The sequence below is a fragment of the Idiotropiscis lumnitzeri genome, chromosome 20 (genome assembly GCF_059441095.1).
Source record: "Idiotropiscis lumnitzeri isolate Australia: NSW breed Sydney's pygmy pipehorse chromosome 20, RoL_Ilum_1.0, whole genome shotgun sequence".
Classification (NCBI taxonomy): domain Eukaryota; kingdom Metazoa; phylum Chordata; class Actinopteri; order Syngnathiformes; family Syngnathidae; genus Idiotropiscis; species Idiotropiscis lumnitzeri.
This window is the reverse complement of record NC_142410.1, coordinates 11,132,026-11,154,624: the sequence shown is the minus strand read 5'-3', so window position 1 is coordinate 11,154,624 and position 22,599 is coordinate 11,132,026. Positions and strand designations below refer to the sequence as shown.

Sequence of the window (22,599 nt, the reverse complement as noted above, 5' to 3'; positions counted from 1 at the left end):
AGTTTTTTAGGGGCGGGGGGTTAAAACCGTCATTAATTGCTATTTAAAATGTCTTGGTGTTGCTGGGAATATTTTCTTGTGAGAGTGTATATCTCAATGTCTTACTTGTTGTGTCAGTTAGCATTGCATTTGCTTATATTTTTATGTGTGCTGGTGGAAGGGGTTCCTACAATTATTTTATTATACAATAATGATTATATTGTGGTTTTTTTAAAGTTTTGGTCAAAAAGATCTCATCATTAAGATTTTGGACAGTAAAAGTATTGCTGTATATTTGTTGCCCCCAACGATTCTTTTTTTTAAGATGTTATCCAGTGGGGCGATCTCTTTTCTTTAAACTACATTACCCAAAAGTGCTCGGGCCAAATAGACGATCAGGAGTCATGACGTCATGACGTCCGCGCTTTCGTTGGCAACGGCGGAAAACGAAGCGGGAAGGACGGAATTGCCTCGGTAGAAGTCAGTTCATCTTTGTAAATTGACTTTCTACTCCTAAAAATTTGGACTGCCTTTTTCCTTAATATTTTGAAGTTTATATAGTGGAAAGAAAGAAAAAAAACAAACGCTTGTCCACAGAGAGGGGATTTTGTCGTGTGTTTCGTCGTTTGTACTGTACTTGTCCAAGCTAATGTGTGTCAATGTGGATGTAAACGTACATGACGGAAGTTGGGCGAGTTGTGCTGACTTAAGCTCATCGATTCCCCACGATTCCGTCCACGGGTTCTTTGGAATTGTTTCCTGTCAATGGCCGCCAAAGGTACGAAATATTACAGTTGAAATCAACTTTCACGAATATGACGGCCCCTTTGCGTCTCTTTGCACTAATAGTGTTGATGAACCTGCACGACAATACTTTGCATGGCTTGGAAGTTACCCAATGGAGCAATTTCGGATTGCTTTGATGTCTGTAAGTCGAATGACGCCAGTTTGTCTTTCTAGATGATTGGCAGCATCCTTTCGTCGACATATTCAAACACTTCCGACTTTCAGAATGGCAAAAGGCATCGAAAGAAGGAGATGTGTCAACATATACGGTAACTACTGTCTGTTGTTTGAATTTCAAACCCTGACAGAAAAGCATTGGCTGCAAACTGACCAAAAGTGTAACAATAATAAGTTTGTTATTCAAATTACCTCAAATATGCATGTTACACTCATTGAAGCTCTAAATTGTCCATAAGTTCGAATATGAATGTGAATGGTTGTTCACGTGTGTCCTGCAGTGGGCTTGCGACCGGTCCAGGGTGCACTCCACCAATTTAGTTGTGAACTCCAATGTGGACAAAAGCTATTGGCAGTTTTGTTTGTGAACAACAGGCGCCATAGTACGTATGGCAGTGCTAGAACTTAAGTGACTACAGTTGACTTGACTTTATTTATATGGATTTCCTTAAAAGAAAAGAAAATCTTTGCGTGAGAGGGATGAAAGGAAAGTAGTTATCTGGCGAAGATGAGAAGACTGCCACTACGTTTCTCAAATTACATGTTAGGGTTTATTTACTAGTGGAGAATGCTCAGTCAAATGTTTTTTGTAGTTTTTATTTGTAAAATATAACATCCTTACAAGAGTTCTGTTCTCTTAATATCTTATCGCTAACTACTACCTGTCTGTATTTCCCATTTCCCACACACCACCTTAGGACAGGACCCTCAACAGTACCGCGTATCGGATCAGGGGAGCCCTACCTGCCGACAGTTGCATCCAGCTTCCTAAAAACTCGAACCAGTCTCTGGGTCTGACAGGACGATATTTATACATCCTCTTCAAGCCCAGTTCGGGAAAACAGTTTTTGATCGTTCTGGATGTCTCAGCAGAGGTACAGTTGCTGCTTTTTCAGATTGCGAGCCGTAAATTCATCGCAGAAATGTCTGTCCCGCTTTATCTGTTTCGACGCATAGGATGGCCGCGTGGTCCGCATCTCCATCTCCAACATGTTCAAAGAGTTCAAATTCACCAACACGTCGCTTCTCTTCCCGTTCCAGTGCGGATCTGAATCTGAACTGAAAACGACCGCCAAGTTTACGCGGCAACGTAAAACACATTCTTAATCGTGCCACGACGTTGTCAGCTTCTACAGTGCCTTGAGAGTTGTTGTCGTTCCTGCGGTTAGGTTACGGTCCTCCAGAACCACCCTATGTCCACTGGACCTGTCTGATGATGGATCTGCAGTGTACGCTCGCCACCTACTTGAACCAACGCCACTACAGTCACCTCAAGAGCGTTAAGCTGTGCGCTTACATGTCTGTTAAAAACTTGTTTACCAGTGACCTGCAGTTTAATCCTGGTGAGACCGCCAACACCCTCATCACAGAAATTAATCCATGATTATTACGTTAGAGTGAATGATTTATAACAGAGATGTTGAAAGGAGGACAGTATTTTTTCATCAGTGCTACTTGGGGCTCCACATATGACCACACGCTTCCTAACCAGATTTGTGACAAAAAATGTTATTGTCGATTCTGAGAAAATATCCATATCTTAATATGTTTGACTTTTCATAATCCATTTCTCAAAGCACGTATAAAAGTATCGCAGCATGATTCTGCATAACAATGCTTGACGACACCTTTCTCCTCTCCTTTTCTTGCGGCAGAGGTTTCCTACCATGAAGCAAAACTAAAGGGCTTGTCCCCTTCAGACGGCGCTGGACCCATGCCCAGAGACATGATGTTTCCCGTGCCCAAGGGACGCACCTGGCAAAATTGCTACAATTATATCAGGTGAGAAGAAAGAAAAATGGTGTCATTCAGACCAGCAGCTTCAATACAATTCTGAATGGGCCCGCTTTTGTCCTAAGATCAAGTCTCTAGGCATCTGTCCGGGTCAGATGGACGGACCTTTCCGTCTTTGGGCCAGAATGCCCAGTGCTGGTGATCAGTCATTCATGCCCATCAGAGCCGTAAAAGTCAATACCCGTCTGTGTCAGCTGCCGGAACTTTTCGGTGCGGTGGCTTTGTTGCAAAAATGTCCCACAAAATATATTCACTGAAAGAATTTGCAAATGTACTTCCTGTGAACGCTGTGCTTGTTTAATTGAATACAAAGTGTTGCCTGAATGAAAGTACACAGGGTTGTTGGAATTTCTCTCATCGGGCGGGAGAACATTTAACTGTTCGTCTCGTGTGTCGTCTGCCAGGTTTCCATTGGAAGCAGATCCAAACTGTGGCATCATACGAAAAGACGTCTGTGAGTATCCAAAGGCACTCGTATGCACTCGTCTTTTGCAACCCAATCTATCGTCAACCACTGTCTGATATTTTTCAGCAAACGCGCCCCGCCACAAAGAGGAAGAATCCGAACACCCGAGGCCAGAATTGGTAAGACCTGATCATCCAGAAAAATAACCGCGCAAACCGTTCAATCTTTTTCCATCGATAAATGCCGCCTTGCCGTCAGGTGATCATACCCGAGCTGCCTGAAGTCGTCACTGAGCCGAAGGCCGAGGAGGAATCATCACCCTCCAGTGGGCACTCCTCGACCCCCCCGGTGGTGAATGAGGAAGATGAGCTGAGCCAACAGCCGGAGGAAATAGAAAAGGAGGTGATGCGTTGTCAAAAGTGAAAAATGTCTTTGCTATAATGAGCCGTGCTTAAATGAGTTTTATCTTGTCAGGTTGCTGACAGTCCTGAAGAGGTGCAGGTGAGACAACACGCTTGTCAGTAAATGCAGTAGAAGCAAAGCGCTTTGTGTTGAGCTTCTTTTTTTTTTTTTCCTCTTCTCACCAAAGCTGTTGCCAGACCCGATTCTCCGGCTTAGAAGAATAATTGGTTTTGGAGGAGCCACCAGCAAATGTGTAAGCCATTTCAACAGCATGTGCTTTTACAAATGTATACATTTCCATTAGTGTATGTTCTTTACAATCATGTCGACTCATTTAGAATCTAACGAGTGAAGATTTTTTTTTTTTAAAGGTTGTTGTGGCAGAATAGTTAAAATAGAAACATGCAACATGCTGTTGGACTTCTGGCAGCCTGCTCTGCGTTTTCTTTTAGGCCTTATGGACCATTTCGGGCGATTCTGTGGTCTATCCGTGTCACGCTATTGTTGTCTCGATGAAGATCGACTCGAATGAGCAGCGATTCTTCATCGGCCACACCGATAAGGTAAAGCGACTTCCTCCCGACGTGTTGGGCGTGAATCGTGCCATTTCATGTGAAATCCGGCTCACCCGTGACGAGAGAGGATAAGGAGTGCATTAACATTAATAACAGCTTTGTGTATTTGTGTCTTTCTGTCAGGTGTCCGCGTTGGCTTTTAATGGCAACACTACATTGCTGGCCTCTGCGCAAAGTGGCAATTACTGCCTAGTCCGAATATGGAACTACCTCAAAGGAAATTGTATGGCCATGTTCCGGATGCATGCTCATTCAATCACCTCGCTGAGGTAATCAGAAAAAGGCACGTTCTGCGCAAGCACTTTGCCGACAGTAATTGAGCACTTTTCATTTCAAAGCTTCTCGTACAGTGGCAGAATTCTGTGCGGCGCGGGCAAAGACAGCCGTGGTAAAACGGCAAGTACCTTCGGCCGCATGATAACTCGCACCATATACTTAAGATACGAAACTCTTTCAAAAGCTCAATGTTAATAATTTCAAAGCAAACGCCAGAATTGCTTTTCCGTCATCTGATTGCAGCTGACTGGTCGTTGTTGTTGTGTTTCATAGTTGGTGGTTGTATGGAACACGGCCGGTGTTGGCAACGGTGGAGAAGTGAGCATGTTTGCCAAGACCAAAATGGATGTGGACATTAAAATGATGAAAATTGCAAACTTTGACGAGACAAGGTAACGTGTTGGTACACGTTCGCTTCACTAAAGATTCATGAATGTCAATGTGAGTGTGAGTGAGTCGAGATCGTAACCTTGGATTGTGGAAAATTCCCTTGATTTTTATAAGATTTCTTTTTTTACCGTTCCAACTATTGAATAGTTGTTCTCTTAATACTTGTTTGTGTGCTGCGATCCGGTTTCAGGCTGGTGTCATGCGGCCATGATAGCATTCGTCTGTGGCGGGTACGCAAAGGCACCCTGCGCTCATGCCCAATTAACCTCGGCGAATATCGCCCGTTGGATTTCACGGATGTGGCCTTTGAGGAGGGAGACTCGCCCGAACGGCATATTGACGACAGGCTGCTGTGAGAGAGCAATCTGCATCCCATAATATCTGAGAGCGTGCGAGCTTCTTAACGATCTGGCTTGAAAAAAAACTTCTCTGGCTTTTCTCCCGACAGGTTTGCAAGCTGCAGGAGCGGTCACATCTTTGAGATTGACTACACCAGAGTTGTCATTCGAAATGTCCGATGGTTGTTTCCAGTGCAGCGGCAGCAGCAGGAGAAGTGGAGCCTCAACAAATGTGAGTTGGGCCCTTCCAGTGGGACACTAATTGCTCTAAAAAGATGGCTGCTAAAAAAAAGTGGAGGTTGTTTTATGACAGGAGCACAGTCGGTGTGTCGAGCGAGTTCAATTACGGGTAACAAACATATTCATGTTCTCCGCATGACCAGAAAACAAAACCTGCATTTCTATTATTTGGGAAGTTGATGCCTGCTAATGGAAGAAAACATGCTGAGGGGAAAATGTTTTCAAGCCTTGTTTGGTGTCGAGAGAAATATAGTAAATATCGTCAGGAGCGAAAAGGCGGAACTTGTTTTAAATAATGTCATTGCTTTTTCTGAAAGCCCTTAAACCTGGAAATGGGATTTTTTTTGTAAGCAAAATGAACAAAAAAGATTGTATATTAAGACCGGCCCCCTTTGGACAGAAGTTTTTTTTTTTTTTTTTAATTCCTCAAAGCGATATTAAAATGTCTGCCTTCCCCCAGATCCAGGTATCGCCATCAACAGCCTCAGCGTGTGCTCATCCTTCTGTGCCACGGGCTCCGATGACGGCTTCCTGCGGCTGTGGCCTCTGGATTTTTCCGGCGTCTTCTTGGAAGCTGGTAGGTATGATGCAGTGAGGCATAACCTTTACTTGGAGCAATCAGGTCATGCCCATTCCCCATATCATAATGTCATTGTTAAGGCATGAATGCACACGACACCGAAGACGTTTTGCACAGCTGTCGACAACCAATGAGCTGGAAGTGATGACTTTTATAGCATTTTTATCACCTGAACGAATTCAGCCCATCTGTTGCATTTGAAAGGATTTATTGCCGTTGTGTTTGCATGAATGTTATCTTGACGCTAAACGTTTTCAGAGGTACATCCCCCTCGCCAATTCTCCTCCCTCGCATCATCTTCAAGCGATCAAATTGGCCTGAATTGAAACGTTGTTCCAACCCAATTGTTTTGTAGAACACGAGGGTCCCGTGAGCTTGGTCTCCGTGTCGTCCGGCGGCATGCGCGTCCTCACCGCCACCTTTACTGGCAACCTGGGTTTCCTGGATGTGAGCGGTCGGGGTTACAGCACGCTGATGAGGTCGCACACGGGCACGGTGCTCGGCTTCAGTGTGGACGGGATTCGCCGGCATCTCACGACCGCCTCCTCTGACGGCTCCGTGCGCATTTGGTCGATGGACTCTTTGCAACAGGTTCGTCTTTTGTTTCCATAAAAAGTGAGCTGCAATTATTCAGACTGAAGTGACCTCACAACAGCAAAGGAGCAGCTCACTCCGATATTTTTTTTTGGGACTCAAGGCCTTTCCATTTTGTTCACAGCTGTATGACTTTGTGTCAGAGGATAAGCCATGTTCGGTCGCCTTTCATCCAAGCGAGCAGATCTTCTCTTGTGGCTTCGGCTCAGGCATCGTCCGAGTTTTCGACATCTCCTGCGGCAAGCTCTTGGCTCAGCACAAGTACGTGTGAACGCGAGTCGATGCGCGAATCTCGATTTCATGAAACCGAATATAGCGTTGTCTCCGCCCCCTGCATGACAGTCATCACAGAGGCGACGTGGTGGGTCTTGCTTTCTCCCCCGATGGCGACTGCATGTACAGCGCTGCCTCCGAGGGCTCTCTCGCACTCTACAACTCCTGCGACAATGACAGCCACGTGATCCGAGTCGTCTGTGCGTAAACACATTCGCCAACATCATGTTCAGCGCTCACGGACGAAGATGATTTTCAAATGGTCACCAATTGCGACTTGACAGCCAATTGAAATGCCGGTTGACTCCTCGACTTGCTGATTACCTTCCCTGGTCTAGGTGGCGTGGTTGCCCGCGGCACCGGGCGTGCTCCAGACGCTCTCACAGTGAGCAGTGATAGCCGCTTTCTGGCTTTTGTTGGGCCCTCCGAGTACACCATTACCATTGCTGACGCACTGTCTCTCGAAGAGGTAGGCACCTTTTTGCCTTTTTGCCTCCCGGCTATGCTGAAATGCGTCGCAAACACAAACATTCACATCTCTTCCATTTTTTTACACCTGTTAATTAAAGCAGTGTTTAGCAAAACATTGCCACCAGGTTGCCAAAGCGTGCACACTAGAAGTTAGCAACGCAATATCCACTGAATTGAAGGCCGAAAAAAAATGAACAAAAGCAAAAGAAATGTTTTCAGACAGTAGTTGGGCGTGACTGGATATTAGGACCTGCAACAAAACTATTTAAATTGTACTAGTGCCTGCAACTTTAAAGGACATGTTGTTCCTTTATGTTTCGTCCTTTAGTCGCTGCGTCTCGACGTGAGTATTTTGGATTCGGAGAGCACTTTTCTGGATTCGGCGCTGAAGGTCTGCTTCTCATCAGCCTCCCCTGAGCATTTGTTGGTAGCGACGTCCGCTAACAAAATCCTCTGGGTCAACACTAAGACGGGTAGTCTGCTTCGGCAGGTTGAGTATTCTTTATTATTTTTTTTAGTTCCAAAAATGTGACTTTTTTTCCCTGACTAAGCATTGATTTACTTTAGATAGCTTTTATTTTTTGTGTTTGTGTGACAGGTGTCCAAGGTGCACAAGCACTGGTGTTCCTCCCTGGCTGTGAGCGAAGACCGCCGATTTTTGGTGACGGCGGGACATAATGCGGTCAAAGTGTGGGATTATAACATGCAGCTGAGTTTGAACTCGCAGGTACACACAAAGCAAATGTCGGATAGCTCAGCGTTGGTATTTTATTCTTCTTAATGTCTTTTGTGTCCCAGATGTTTATAGGTCACAGCCAGCCCATCAACCAGGTGAGCTTCACGCCTGGACAACAAGGTGTGGTCTCTGTGGGGGACGCCATTTTCCTTTGGGACTTCCTGGCACACCCACTTGACTTGCTCCATACCTTCCGGTACTTATCACGATTAAATGTTGAGTTTTTGTATTTTGAATGGAAACGCGTGTGTGTCCCTTTTCCTTGACGCTCAGTGTTTACTCCCAGGTTGTCATCGCGATTTGCGACCATCTCAGGTACAGTAATTGTTTTGTGTGACAAAAGCCCGGCATTGAAATCATCTGACTGAGCGCTTCAATTGATCAGCCGCGGATGAGATGCCTCGAGAAAGGGCACCCCGACCTTTGTCTCCGCCTCCGCCACTGGATGTGAGCGCCGTGGACTCCAACGAAGTCGACCTGGACGGTAATAATAAAAAATATATATATTAGAACGCCTCTCTGTATGATGCACACTTTGCAAATAATAACGTTGCTCCAATTGTTATTAATTTGTTATTAGAGGAGTCATTGCATCCATTTTTCACGAACAAGCAGGAAAATGAAACTGGCATTCATTTTCTATACTATTCAGTCATTTTTGAAGCAATCTGTCTGCAGACATTGTTTCTAAATCCAGAAGTCCAAAATTAGTGCCAATGTTCTGACCATTAGATCGCCCCTTTTAATGATACGGTGATGCCTGAACAGCAATGCCCAAACTTCAAGCAGCTTGTTGCCTAGCAACACATTTACAGCCATTGCCCGTATTTAGACTATACTTGACTGTTGTGGCTAGAACTACGATGGGCTTTATTCTCCGTCTTTGAGACTTCAATGATGGAGTCACAACTCCATTTGTTGCAGTCACAGCCACTGGTTCCGAGCCCAATTCTTATCCCAGGCCTGCCACGTCCTTCTTGAAAATCACAGAAATTGGCAATACCATCAAACTGAGTAGCGATCTTCAAAACAATGGTAAGTCCTCAACTTCTCTGCAACTTTAATAAAAAAAAAAAAATCTATGTACATTTACAACATAATTTTTGCAATTTTGTAGATTTCACTGGAAGGAAGCCGGTGCGTCCAGATTGTTATAAACACTTCATACCGCGATTTAAGAATTCCGCACTTGATGAGGTGAAGTCGTCGTCTGTACAAATAGAAATGTCCTCGTGTGGTTTTTGTTGTCACTGCTGTTGTTTTCAAATATTTTCCTTTCTCCAGAGTGCTGTGACTCCTCAGCCAGGCGAAGCGGGCATGACGCTGAAGGCAGTAATTGGTTATAATGGCAACGGGCGGGGCAACCTGGTTTGGAGCCCTGACCAAGGTCCTTCTCATGTCTCATGTCATGTCTGCTGGAATAACAGAAGACGTTGCAATTGAGCTCCTTTTCTGATTGCTTTGTGCATTCCTATAACTCTCCCCCACCTTCTTTCTTTTTTGTGTCACAGGTTTATTTGCATACTCCTGCGGTGGTGTGGTGGTGGTGGAGAATGTCAACTCAGGGAGTCAGAGACATTTGCAGGGACACAGAGAAGAGATTTCTTGTCTTGCTATTTCAAATGATGCTCAGGTATGAAGACACCAAAAAGTCAATGGCAGATATTACAGGAAATTGGCTTCTCACTATTTAGTTTTACCACAGAGATTTGAGAAAAGTCACTGTGGGACTGTAGTCCATGTGACACAACCTATATTGATTTGTGCCACATGGAAAGAAAGTGAAGCAAAGGGGTACCTGTCAGTTTTCTCAGCAGGAGTGTACCTGGTATTTTGGAGCTTCTTCCTATTTTTAAGCCTTAAAGCCTAATCACCGAGTGGGGCGGCAGGTGCCTCCCAGAACGCACGCACTTCTCCAATTATGTGGACAAGAAAAAGTCCTACAGGGCAGGAGGGCTTCTATTTTTAACTCCATTTCAAGAGAAGCACACACACACAAGAAAAATACACACAACAACAAATAAATGCTTTTGAAATCGGAACAAAATTGATTTTTCAACTATTATTCAAATTTAAAAAGGGTTTGTATCACAAAAAAACATATATAAAATATAAATCTATGTTGTTTAAAATAAAGATAATTTGAATGCAGATTTTAGCAATGAATATGTCGTAGATGCACATGTTTTCGTGGGCCGCATCAAAGCGGCAATGATAACTGTTTCAACTTTGGACCAAATGACTTCTGTTGCCCCTGTGTTCTCGTTTTCTCCAGATTATGGCATCTGCTGCAAGCAAAAGTGCCAACAAGAGCCTCATTTGCATTTGGGCCATCCAGAGTGGCGCTTGTCTCAATACCTTTTCCTACCACAGAGGGGCAGTGCAGAGTCTCGCTTTCTCCAAAGATGATTGCTTCTTGCTCTCCATAGGTTAGTGGGGGGAAAGAGCACAAAAATCCATCGTGAATACGGTCGCCCAGCCATATTGTGATTTTTGTTTTGATTTGTTTGTGTTGTGCTTTTTCATTGGAGAAATCCCTGCGACAGCGTGGAAATCTGCATTTGGCGACAGTAGCTAATGTGTTTTTACAGTTAACTTACAAACTATAATTTGCGTGCATGTTGGAAAGTAGAGGCAGAGTCGCTGTCGCACTTTTAGGCCGTTTAAAAAACACAAACAACGAGCTGAGCCACTCACATGCAGAATCGCAAGGTCACACGCCCGCCCTGTCAGGCCCCGCCTCCAAACATCACATACTCGTACACAGACGCTGCACTATGTACAGTATTTTTACTCCATTTTACGCTTGCAATTAGTGTATGTGTGTGTGTGTGTGTGTTCAAATATGTTGACAAAGACCCATCTGCGTGTATTCACCACCGTGTTAGGAGACTTCTCCGATCCAGCAGTGGCTGTGTGGAGCAGCACGACCTTCCAGCTGCTCTGCAGTGAGTATGTCTTGGGGTCCATACACGACGCCGCCTTCAGCCCGTCTGTGGCCACCCGGTTGGCCTGCGTAGGCAGCCAAGGCGTTTACTTTGGCCTCTTCAACAGCCACGGCCAAGATGGCGAGCTCAGAGTAAGCCACTTGCTTTGACTCCATCACAGTTGGATGTTTTTTGCTTCTAAATTCTCAATTCATCCGTGGCCGTTTCAGCTCCAGAGAGCGAGGGCACCTGTAGAGGTGGGCGATGTGGAGCTGACAGCTCTGTGCTACCTTTCGGACTCTGTGCTGTTCACCGCCACCAACAGAGGACACATTTGCGTTTGGGACATCAAGACGCAGAGCTGCTTCATGACGTGGGAGGCTGATGAGGGCGAGATTGGTACCCATTTGCTCTTCCTTTGTGGTTGCTCTTAATCTTCTAGATCAGTGCTTCCCAACTAGTGCGCCCGAAGAAACGATCAGGTACTGCTTGTAGTACAAATATGGGGAATGGGAATGATTTGTAGTTTGGTGGCGTGTCACGAAATGGAAAACGTGCTTTGGCTCAATCAAGGCCGGGTAACAGTGTTCTAGTGTCTGAAAAGACGAAACTCGTCTCTCACCTTTGGATAAAGGTGATTCATTTGTGAAGCTTTCCTGCATCGACAAAGCAACATGATGCTTTTCATCCTGATATTTGATAGGCTTTTTTTTTTTTCTTCCTGCAGGTGTGTTGCTGTGTCGAGGGAACAGTCTATTGACAGGCAGCAACACCCACTGGCTGCGACTGTGGGAGGTAGAAGCTGTGCTGCAAATGAAGCCTTTGGGCAAGGCGTCCAGAAAAGATGGGTTTGTTGCTCCCACCTTAAGCTTTAATCCACTGAACATTATTCATATCTCATTATTTTTGGCCTCACCTCACCAGCCTTGGCACATGTAGACAAACAACTGCAATCTATTCACACTCACGTGTTTTTTTTCTTTTAATATGAGAGGAAGCCAACGTGACGGAGTGTATTATTATTATTTTATGAGTTCCTGAACTGTAGATGCACATTAATAGGTTGAGTGCTGTGGCCATGAATACATTTCAGATGGGTACGAATGTATCTTTTCTCTGAAAAAGAGACATGATGATCCACACTCAAGTGTTGTCATGGCGATCAGTAGAATCGAACGAGATGGCGTTGTGTTGAAGGATGATCATTTATTTAGACGTTTTAACATCACAAAGCATCTCTTTCTATGGATACTGAGCTCATTGTCTTTTCGCCACCACAGCGGCACGTCGGTGGTGCTGAAGCAGGAGATCATGCTGGATGGGACCACCGTCAGCGCTGCCTTTGACCACACAATGGACATGGGCATCGTGGGCACCACCACGGGAACCTTGTGGTACATCGACTGGGTGGACAACAGCAGCATCCGGCTGGTCAGCGGCCACAAGAATAAGGTAACGACGTCGGCTCATCGGGAACCGCCACGATGCGGGCCATCACTGGGCTGTGTTTCCTTTTTGTTAGTTTCTGTTAATGAATATTCTGGCCTGATGACCCGCCCCTCATTAGCCTCTCCTAACCTCTGACTGACTGCAGAGTTAGAGATGAGTAGGAAACGTGCCAATCTGAAAAACAGCCCACAGTTCTCAAGTTGGACCCCTTGAAATGAAAAAATCAAAAGAGGAACAGCAGGAAGCCTGTCATTGATTTGACTCTATAATTAACACCTGCTTTGAGTACTACGCTTCTTACACTTGTTTTAAAATAAACTTGCCATGAGGTTTTTTTCTTCCTCTGATGAATTATTGACGTTTAATTCCAACCCGTTGTGTCGTCCAGGTGAACGATTTGGCCTTTCAGACAGATGAGAGCCATTTTGCCACTTGCAGCGAAGACGGCAGTCTGAGGGTTTGGTCTGTGCCCAGCAATGAACTGGTGGTGCAGTTCCAGGTGCTCAATCAGGTGAGGTGGACATGGTACATGTTACATGGAGGGCTGAACAATTCGGAAAATTAAAAAAAATAAAAAAATCGGAATTATTTCTTAATATAGCGATCGCGATTATTTTTTCAAGGTCTTCTTTTTATGTATTTTTTTTTTTTTTTTAAAAGAGTATAAGTTGGGCATACACAAAAGTAATGGCAAATGAACCAAGAATGAATTTGAATGTTGTTTTTTTTAACGTTCTTAAATTAGAGTTGAAAGTAGTGCTTTGCCCCCATCTTGTGACATCTCTAGGATGTCAATATTTTTTGTGAAGTTTTCGTCAATTTCTGTGTGCTTCGCCCCGTTCCAGTCGTGCACCTGCGTGTGCTGGAGTCCTTCTCCGAGCACGCAGCGTGTGCGCGTGGCGGCAGGATACAGTGACGGCACCCTGCGCGTCTTTCGACTCGCCACCTCTGAAATGGAGCGCAAGCTGCATCCCCATCGCGTTGCCGTCACCGCCATCCAGTACTCGGCCAACGGTGAGAAGCGGCCGGGAATTTATTTCCATTCTGATATTCTCTTGTTTGGCCCCGTGGGTGCTTGCAAACGATTTTGGACTGGCAATTTATGTTTTAATCTAGTGTGCTGTAATTAACCAGGCGATGTTCTTCTCTCGGGCGGGAAGAGTGGTCTCATATGCGTCAGCCGTGCCCTGGATGGATCAACCATCCGCGTGATCCGGGACCACAAAGGAGCAGCCATCACCACCATCCAGTGCGTTCGTGAACAGGTCAGAATTTATGGAGAGAGTTATATTGCACTTGGACAGATTTGAATAATAAAACGTGCTATTCATATAGCCACAGTTAGCAATCAAAAATCAAGAATGAGAAGACTTGAGAGGAATAACTATTTGGCGCTGAGTGCGATGGAGTACGCTTCCATTTTTATTGTCACTCATATGTAAGTATCTCCTTGTCAACTCTTGAATTAATGCCGTTAAGATTGGAACAAAAAAAAATAGCCTGGCATTTCTTTTGCTTGGCTCTCAGCAGCCAAGTTACACAAGGTTAGGGATCTTGTGTGACGTTTTCTCAGCATGTAAAAAAAGGAAAAGAAGAAAAAAAATCGTTAGCTGGAATTGTTCTCCTGACATTTAGTGACATTTTTCCAAGCTGTTTGATGGTCTTTTCTCCAGTGTAAGGACTTTGGACTGGTCGGGAACGAGCTGTGGTTGGCTGCCAGCGTTGACAGGCGCGTCAGTGTCTGGGCGGCTGATTGGTTCAAGTGCAAGTGCGCTTTACTCGACTGGCTCACGCTTCCTGCGCCGCCGTATGGCCAGGTACTCGCGACGCTCGCGGTGCATGGCAAAGAACAGAAAATGCCACTGAAAATGTCGAGTGCTTCAAGTCGGCTTTGCTCAATTAGTCATTCAATTTTCCATCTTGCATAGAGAGTTGTTTTTATTAATATTGATGAAACAAAATGTGTATGATTATTAAAAACGGCACTGTTTTCCATTTCTCATTGCATTTTGATGCATTCAAGAAAATAAATGGAAACCTAAAAGTTGTCTGCTCAATCCAAATTTAATAGAAATATTCGCGTGTCACAAGGCAACCTTTTATGAGACATAATATTGTTGTTTGCTCGCTTATCATAAGACCTGAGTTTCATTAATCTGCGACATTTTCACGATGGCAGAGTGATTCTGATGAATTGCGTTCTCACGGCATTGACATCATTGGCTTGTATTGCGTTGCAGGATGACAGCCCGCCGCCGAGCCTGGCGGCCTTCTGCCCGACAGACCCCGGCCTGCTCATCTACACCGGTTACGGAATAGAGAAGGAGTTGATTTTCTACAGCCTCTCGAAAAAAAGGGTACCTGTCTTTCTTAGATGAGCGTGCGTTCCGGACTGGCTGATCAATAACATTATAATATTTTTTTTTTTTTATGCATACTTGTGCCAGATCATCAAAAAGATTGCTTTGCCTCACTGGGCCACATGCGTCAGCCTCTCTTCCAAGAGTCAACTCATAGCGTTGGGATCAAAAGGTAAAGTGTCGCCGCGGTAGTCACGCAAGGCGCAAGGATGTTTCGCAACGACCGTCTGAACTCGCGTCATCCTCCCAGAGCGAGTGTTGAAGCTGATCAAGTGGACCAGCGGCAAGTTCCAGGACTTCTTACAGCACAGCGACTCGCTGCAGACGTGTCGTTTCTCCCCCTCGGGGACACTCCTCTTCTCTGTGGCTCATAATGAGATTCTGCTGTGGGAGGTGAACGGCCTCTGAGAAGCCTCGTCTTTTTTTTCCAGATTTTTTTACCAAGTTCAAACCTTGTAGGTTTATGTCCGCCAATGTGTTTATGTCCTCGTCTTTTGTCTTTTTTGGATGAATTTTGAGGGGAAATAGTGAAACGTTTTTGTCATTTTGCTATACATTATTTCATACTGTTTAGACATTTTTCATTCTATTTTTATTTTATTGCATGTATTAGTCAACAAGGGATTCTCCTTTTTGTTGCTCCCCAAAATTGAAAGACACAAATGTGAGAAATATTTCATGTTCCAGAATGCCTTTTCCATCATGGGACAAAACCGGGATGTTTGGCTGGAAACAAGCCCCGCCCCCTCCTCCGCTCTTTTCACTAACCATTGATATATTCAGATTATCAAACAGAAATAATCGTGACAGCCAATTTGATGATTTTGAAGCCTATCCGAGTTGACTTTTGGGCAAGAGGCAGGCTGCTTGCTCGCTAATTGCTGAGCACAATGACACAGCCATACAGACTTATGGACCATGAAGAAGTCACGTGGAAGGAAGATGGAGCTCCTCGGGAAAGGCCGTCTGGGAGAACATGCAAACTCCATCCAGGAAGCTTGGAGGTGACATTAAAATGCTGAATCTCACAACTGTGAGTCAGATGTGACATCCACTTGGTCACCGTGCTCCTCAGTTTATATGCAAAGACTTTTTAAGAAGAAAAAGAATCAATAGATTCATTTGTGTCTTTGTTTGTTTTTTGTTTTATTTCCAATGTTGCTACTTTCAGCTTGCCCCATCACGGGTCGCCACAGTGAGTCACTCCAATGATGATTTTTTTTTTTTAACAAACACTTGAAAATAAATGAACTTTCTCACTCCATCTCTTAAAATGCATTTTAGTGCGGTTTATTAGTTTTTTTAAGCGTTTAAGTTCTTGAAATCTATTTTTTAATAGAGCGAACGGTGCGTCCCAACGTAAGCGTTTGTAGTTTTCCCATTTGTCCAGCAGAGGGCGTGTTTTCGCGCTCTTCCTTTTGAACCGGAAACGTACGAGTTCACCTTGTGTCCAAAAAACGCAGCGAAGGCGAACATTCGTGTTCGGCTTTCGCGAGAGTTTTCATTCAAATGAAAGACAAATGTCCCCGTAGCACCGCGGCGTGTTTCGGTTCTCCTTCGAACGGGAAGGCAACATGAAACAGGACGTGAGAATACTTTTGCTGGGGGAACGTGAGTACAGAATGGCGCTCCGATGACAGCTCACGAGCAGTTAGCCGATTAGCAAACATCGACGGGGGCGAACTTTTCAACTTGAAGGTTCTCCTGTCGAGATGGAGGCGGAATGTCGTACGAAATGTTATTTTTTGGGTAAATTTCGATAGCTTGGCTGATTAACTCTTCAATTGGTTCTATTGTAAATATTGCTGACTTAATGATAAATCGTTGTGAAACTTTCCTGCGTGTGTTTTTTCGATAAGGAATGGGTTTTCCCCTCAATTCTTTCATGAATTTGACTCATTATTTTTTTTACATTTTGTAATAATTCTATTTTTTTGCTTTATTTCGTCAAATACTCGGATAATCACAAGTAATTACTAACCTGACCAATTAATTAATATTTTAAAATTAACTTGCGATTGACCAGGTCTAGCTGCCTGCTTTAAAAATTAAATGTGGTTCAAAATTCCAATGCATTTCCAATATTATGTACATTTGCTGTTTAACTTATTTGATTCTCATTCCCCACCACTTGGATCCCCCGGGCAGCCTTGGTGGGGAAGACTTCCCTCATCATGTCCTTGGTTGGAGAGGAGTTCCCCGAGGAGGTCAGTGTCATCACAATTCTTTTCTCATCATCCTCTCTCTTGCTGAGTGTGGTGTGTTTGCGCTTTAAATTGCGCTTTTTTCTTCTTCTTGTAACTGCTGTTTGGCGTAGATGGATGGATAGACAGATGTTATATACTAATCAATGATGACACTCAGGTTCCATCTCGAGCTGAAGAAATCACCATCCCGGCTGACGTCACTCCAGAGAAAGTGCCCACGCACATCGTTGACTACTCAGGTGACCTTGCACATGGTCACAATCTGCGACATTATTATAATAAATTGTATTTAGTGTGTGTTTGGGATTTTGTCGTCCAATATCCTTGGCAGAAAAAGAGCAGCGTGATGACACCCTTCGAGGAGAGATTCTCAAGGTGAGTACATAGATGGTTGTATCGGACGTTCTAGTAGAACACCCAAGCAACCAGTATAGAAAATCTAATGATGTCATCCCACATAGGCCAATGTGGTGTGTGTAGTTTATGATGTCACCAACGAGGACTCAATAGAGAAGGTAGTTCTATTCTCCCATGCGCATTTAATACATTTGCTGGCATATCACTCATCAAATGCCAATCATGTTCCATGTTGGATTTTCAGATCAAGACAAAATGGATCCCTTTGGTAAACGGCGATGCAGAGAAAGGAAACAAGTGTGTATCAACTTTGGGGGAAGGTGTCATTGTGAGTTGCTGTTGAGTTAAACCAGGGTTTGTTTTTTGGGGGGTTTTGTTTTGTAATCACTTCAGACTTCCAATCATCCTTGTGGGGAACAAGTCGGATCTACGTTCCGGCAGTTCCATGGAAACCATTCTCCCCATCATGAACCAATTCTCTGAGATTGAGACGTGTGTGGAGGTAAGATTTACCTGCCTTTCTGCACCTTTCATTCAAATATTTATCTGTGCCCTAGCTGGTCATGCACCGTAATTGTTTGGTTTGTTTCCCCTAAAGTGCTCTGCCCGGAATCTTAAAAACATATCAGAGCTGTTCTACTACGCGCAGAAGGCAGTCCTCCACCCAACTGCTCCTCTGTATGACCCAGAGGACAAACAGGTCGGCTGAATTATTTTTTTTTTGATGACTTTCCAGTTTCCTCAATTCTAATTAGTGTTATTTAGTGACTTTATTCCCCTCCCGACAGCTCAAACCTTTGTGCGTCAGAGCGCTCAGTCGAATTTTTTACATCTCCGACCAGGACAACGATCGTGTCCTCAGTGACGCAGAGCTCAACTCTTTTCAGGTGCTCATCACAAGCTTTCACCGCCACCACATGTTCCATTTTGAACCAGAGCCAATGGAATGTATTTTTTTAATTTTTTTTTTTACCTCCATTAGAAATCTTGTTTTGGAAATCCACTGGCGCCACAAGCGTTAGAAGATGTAAAGACAGTTGTGTGGAAAAACACCAGCGATGGAGTGCAGGACAATGGCCTGACCTTAAATGGTAAATAGTAGGAATGACGTAATGCGCATACATGAACACGTACGTGTGGCACGTTACGCGCACACACACAACTAAATACTGCTACTACTAAATAGTGTGCAAATAGCTTGTCAAATGTAAAATTGTTACATTAGTGGGGATGTGTAAATTCTGTATTTTATCTTGCTATGCTACAGAAGAAAAGGACTGTTTCAATGTTTTTTTCTTTTTTCTTTTTTTTTTAGAGGGTCGGTTCGAAAATTAGTAATTGGGGTGAAACCATTTTATTCTGGCAACTCAGAATCAGAATGTGCCTCAAAACATCCAGACCAGTCCTCATTGTGTTTGAAATGTAATACTGTTTTTTTTTTTTTGTTTTTTTTTCAGGTTTCTTGTTCCTTAATACATTATTCATCCAACGGGGCCGACATGAAACCACATGGACCATCCTCAGGAAGTTTGGTTACGACGACAACCTCGAACTGAACGATGATTACCTTTACCCCGCGTATGTCAGCTGACATTTCTGCTGCTCTGTTGTGGTTCTTGTTGTTTTTTTGTTTTTTTTTGTGTTTATACTCACCAGGCTCGCGTTCTTGCGCTTGTTTTTGTCACGACAGCCTCCGAGTTCCTGCGGGCTGTACTGCTGAACTCAATCATTTGGGTCAACAGTTCCTCCAGCGGCTGTTTGATAAGTATGATGAAGTGAGTCGTGATCTCAACTGATCGTTATGTCAGGATTGGGAAAGGGGTTTGGGAAAAAAAATATCCCTGCATCTAGTTTTGATGGCTCACTTGTTTAACTGGAACGATCCAGTGTGTCGCTGTCTTTTATAGCCGCCCATCAAACAAAATTCTCGGTGAATTCATGAAGTTGTACATCTTAATCATGCCAGGGAAGGGTGGCTGTCAATTGCTATGAATGTCAAGTATTTCCTCTAGGCTTTATTTTTTTTGGCGGCTTCTTTAATATGTATTTCTCCTCTCAGGACAAAGACTCAGCGCTGTCACCAGCAGAGCTGAAGAATCTGTTCTGCGCTTGTCCTTACATGCCGTGGGGCGCCGAGGTCTACATGGCGGTCCCGACAACCGCAGAGGGTTACATCTCGAATCACGGCTACCACTGTCAGTGGATGTGCGTGCTCACTTTGGGAGATTCTCTTTAGAGCATCTGCTCAATCGTTTGAGGGTTTTTTTTTTTGAAAGACGTTTTCTTGATTCCCATCCAGGCTTTGCGCTTATCTCGACATCCACCGTTGCCTGGAGCACCTCGGGTACCTCGGCTATCCTATCCTCACAGAGCAGGAGTCACAGACTGATGCAGTCACAGGTGTGTGTGTGTCTTTTGTTGCTTAGGGTGCTGATTTATGTTAGGGACAGAAATCCAAAATGAAGAGCGGTAACCAAGAACACGATAGAAGCTCCGTGAAGCAACAATCCCAATAAGAGGATTATTAGTGTGGCTCTCATACAGGGCGGCCGAACGGATCAACCTACATGTAGTTGTCCTTGAGGTATGACGCTATCTTCAAATGGTGACACATTGATTAGATTACAATACTCATAAGAGTGTTTTGCAACATTTATTTAGCCAAGCTGCATTTTTACGCCAAAATGAAGAGAATAGTCTGTTAGGAATAAAAGAATACAATTCCATTGAAGAAAAGTGCTTCTGATAGCGTTTAGGTGCTCATCTGTGTAACTACTTTTTCCAGTTCCTTTACAGTGTTAGCCCATTTCTTGATATTTTGTTTACATTTATCCTTTGCTGTTGTCGATGTGCGTAGTAACAAGAGAGCGAGCGGAGGACCTGGAGAAGCGCCAAACGCAGCGTTGTGTGTTTCTATGCAAGGTGATCGGACAGCGGGGGACGGGCAAAACGACCTTTCTGCAGGCCTTCGTGGGCCGCGGCACTGTGGTACGATGCCATCTGTTAGCCGAGGCCATGACCTGCCAAGCCGCGTGTCACGCTGCGGTCTGACTCTTGCGTCTGTTGCCTGACTAGAACGACCCGAGCAGCAGCAGTACCTTTTCCTCCTTCGCCATCAACACGGTTCAAGTTAGCAATCAAGAGAAGTCCCTTATCGTAAGTAGCGTCGGCCTCATTTCGATGACGTTCTCGTGTTGTTGACCGCGCTCGTCTCGCTGTGCTGCAGCTCAACGAGGTGGACGTGGAGGCGGACTTCCTGAAGGCGTCGGACTCGCACTGTGACGTGGCTTGTCTCATGTATGACGCCAGTGACCCACATTCCTTCGACTACTGCGCCAGCATTTACAAGGTATTCTTCTAATGTCGTCTTCCAGTCGATTAAATGTTCGCAATCATCCCGTCATCGTGCATTTTGTCCCCCCCAAAAATGTATTTTTTTTATTTTATTTTTTTTATCTAGCAACACTACATGGAGAGCGACATCCCATGTGTGCTGGTGGCCTCCAAACAAGACCTCCCCCAAGTCAAGCAGTCTCACGGAGTCACGCCAGCCGACTTCTGTTCCAAACACAGACTGCCTCGACCGTTGCCTTTCTCTCGCATGTTTCCACAATCCAACACCAAGAACATCTTCAACCGTCTCGCCTGGGCTGCCGTGTACCCGTATGTTGCCCGCCGCCGCTCTTACCTTAAATTGAAAATACGAGTGAACATAGGGCTGGCCGATTAATCGATATTTTAAGGCGGTCGAGTCCAGCCTGAAGTGAACACGAGTAAGTGATTATGTTGCCATGTAGAAGATGTATTCGTTGTGACCTCTGACCTGGATTTGTGTTTGTGCCCCGCAGACACCTGAATGGCTCCGACATGAGCAACACGACGTTCTGGCTGAGAGTGGCGTTGGGCTCGGCTGTGGTCGCAGTTGTGGGTTTTGCTTTTTACAAGATGGCTGTCAGACTGAAATGAACCGGGACCAGATGAGTTTTCTGTTCGTTTGTTGCGCCGGCCATACAGATCAACACTTCCAATAGAATTGGAATCTGTTCTGGTGCGGGTTGGGACTGTCCTTGTGATCCTTACAGTTCCTTTTTTTCCCCCCTGCCAAACGCAATGTTTTTCAGCCTTACCTTCTTCGCCTGACGTGATGTCTGCTTGATGCATCGATTCCACAAACGACAGTGGGTGTGCTGTCAAAATGGGCAGCGGCCCACAAGTCTTTTAATTTGAATGAGATTTTAAATGTTTTATCGTACATGCAGTGTTTGCTAAACAGAATTCAAAGCAAATGCCAAATAAACCGGGGCCGCATTCTCAACAGATTTCCGAATCCCCTCGACGGGAACTTAATTTTGACCGCAAGTGCTAGATGGTCACACCTTACATTTGCCTCGCTATGATAGCATGTTAAATGCACCTTCAACATGTCCTTTGCCCTGAGAAGAAAACCTTGGCTCGAATTGTCGCAGTGAGGCCTCAGATGAAGAAAAAATTTCAAATTGTGCACGCTTGTTCATTTACGAGCTGAGCTATTTACTCCCTTTCAACAACTGACAATGTTTAAAAATGGCAAAAAAAAAAAAGGTGTTCACGTGACTTGGATCGTTTTTATGTATTTCATGTTAGGCTTTTCATAATGAAAGTGAACTGTTCTTAACATGCTCAATAAAAGAACACGACACACCAGGCAAGCTGCCCCATCTGACTGCGGGAATGCTTTGGATTGTTGTTGTGCTTACATTTGCAGAAGATGGTGTCGGTCTTGGCCTTTTTCTCCCTCCGTAAGTGTGAACTTTACATGCTCTATTTTTATTGACATAAAAAATTTGGGGGGAAAAATGACTTGAATTTTCCTGGTTCTATCCCAACTACAAGCTGTCTTTGGAAGTTCCTCCAAATCGCCACAAGGGAGCAGTGTCGGACAGTTTGACAGGCTGAGGTGGTCTTTCTCACCAGTGGGCGTGTGCGTCAAGTCTCCACGTGATCTGATGTAAACAATAGTAAGTCATCTTCGTGACACGAGTGGGTGAACTGTTCTTCGATGTGAACGTATTTTTCCCTTAATTCCTTATTTGTTTCCTCATGTAACCACATTACACTCCTACTCATGCTCAAGTGTGTTGTAAAGACTAAAAATAGGCAACGTGTACTTAATGAGGTGTCTGGTGAGTGGACAGACTTGAGTGCATAATGTATTTCCACATGACTCCCCATTGATCTTCATGCTTTTCCATACAACCGATAAAAAATATATATTTATAGCTGCTTTATTCATCCCGTGTGGG

At 44.5% G+C, this 22,599-nt stretch overlaps 3 protein-coding genes across 3 annotated transcripts in view; all 3 read left to right on the top strand.

The window, feature by feature from the left end:
• The first annotated feature begins 59 nt into the window (after window positions 1-59).
• Window positions 60-16,005, top strand: wdr90 (WD repeat domain 90). Its single transcript, XM_088285261.1, has 43 exons — window positions 60-757; window positions 940-1,034; window positions 1,641-1,817; window positions 1,900-2,032; window positions 2,112-2,285; window positions 2,598-2,724; window positions 3,141-3,190; window positions 3,269-3,321; window positions 3,401-3,544; window positions 3,617-3,643; window positions 3,732-3,797; window positions 3,997-4,107; window positions 4,243-4,388; window positions 4,458-4,515; window positions 4,669-4,787; window positions 4,976-5,137; window positions 5,234-5,355; window positions 5,824-5,940; window positions 6,299-6,534; window positions 6,662-6,798; window positions 6,880-7,010; window positions 7,149-7,279; window positions 7,610-7,771; window positions 7,880-8,008; window positions 8,080-8,213; window positions 8,304-8,332; window positions 8,403-8,501; window positions 8,942-9,052; window positions 9,135-9,214; window positions 9,302-9,404; window positions 9,529-9,650; window positions 10,293-10,446; window positions 10,906-11,096; window positions 11,175-11,343; window positions 11,672-11,792; window positions 12,225-12,396; window positions 12,782-12,904; window positions 13,239-13,407; window positions 13,528-13,658; window positions 14,067-14,210; window positions 14,634-14,750; window positions 14,841-14,925; window positions 15,004-16,005. The coding sequence occupies exons 1-43, from the start codon at window positions 745-747 to the stop codon at window positions 15,159-15,161; spliced, it is 5,232 nt and encodes a 1,743-aa protein (XP_088141387.1). The 5' UTR covers window positions 60-744; the 3' UTR covers window positions 15,162-16,005.
• A 185-nt stretch (window positions 16,006-16,190) lies between these two features.
• On the top strand, window positions 16,191-22,000 carry rhot2 (ras homolog family member T2). Its single transcript, XM_088284780.1, has 19 exons — window positions 16,191-16,364; window positions 16,902-16,960; window positions 17,118-17,199; window positions 17,292-17,335; window positions 17,422-17,475; window positions 17,562-17,614; window positions 17,711-17,819; window positions 17,916-18,017; window positions 18,106-18,204; window positions 18,300-18,408; window positions 18,775-18,895; window positions 19,008-19,092; window positions 19,377-19,522; window positions 19,617-19,717; window positions 20,175-20,305; window positions 20,393-20,473; window positions 20,544-20,666; window positions 20,778-20,980; window positions 21,166-22,000. The coding sequence occupies exons 1-19, from the start codon at window positions 16,328-16,330 to the stop codon at window positions 21,281-21,283; spliced, it is 1,857 nt and encodes a 618-aa protein (XP_088140906.1). The 5' UTR covers window positions 16,191-16,327; the 3' UTR covers window positions 21,284-22,000.
• Window positions 22,001-22,075: 75 nt separating this feature from the next.
• Window positions 22,076-22,599, top strand: part of rhbdl1 (rhomboid, veinlet-like 1 (Drosophila)) — a 35,588-nt gene continuing 35,064 nt past the window's right edge. The window contains exons 1-2 of the mRNA XM_088284784.1: window positions 22,076-22,095; window positions 22,190-22,314. The gene's annotated coding sequence lies outside the window, so the exon portion shown is untranslated. The remainder of the gene's footprint in view (window positions 22,096-22,189; window positions 22,315-22,599) is intronic.

What these genes read in the sequence shown, in the direction of transcription:
- rhot2 (XM_088284780.1), top strand. Translation starts at nt 16,328, where the DNA reads ATGAAACAGGACGTGAGAATACTTTTGCTGGGGGAAC. An exon ending in ACGAGGACTCAATAGAGAAG is followed by an intron (nt 17,476 to 17,561) that starts GTAGTTCTATTC and finishes TTGGATTTTCAG; the next exon opens with ATCAAGACAAAATGGATCCC. An exon ending in GCCTGGGCTGCCGTGTACCC is followed by an intron (nt 20,981 to 21,165) that starts GTATGTTGCCCG and finishes TGTGCCCCGCAG; the next exon opens with ACACCTGAATGGCTCCGACA.
- wdr90 (XM_088285261.1), top strand. An exon ending in TCATCGGCCACACCGATAAG is followed by an intron (nt 4,108 to 4,242) that starts GTAAAGCGACTT and finishes TCTTTCTGTCAG; the next exon opens with GTGTCCGCGTTGGCTTTTAA. An exon ending in CATATTGACGACAGGCTGCT is followed by an intron (nt 5,138 to 5,233) that starts GTGAGAGAGCAA and finishes TTCTCCCGACAG; the next exon opens with GTTTGCAAGCTGCAGGAGCG.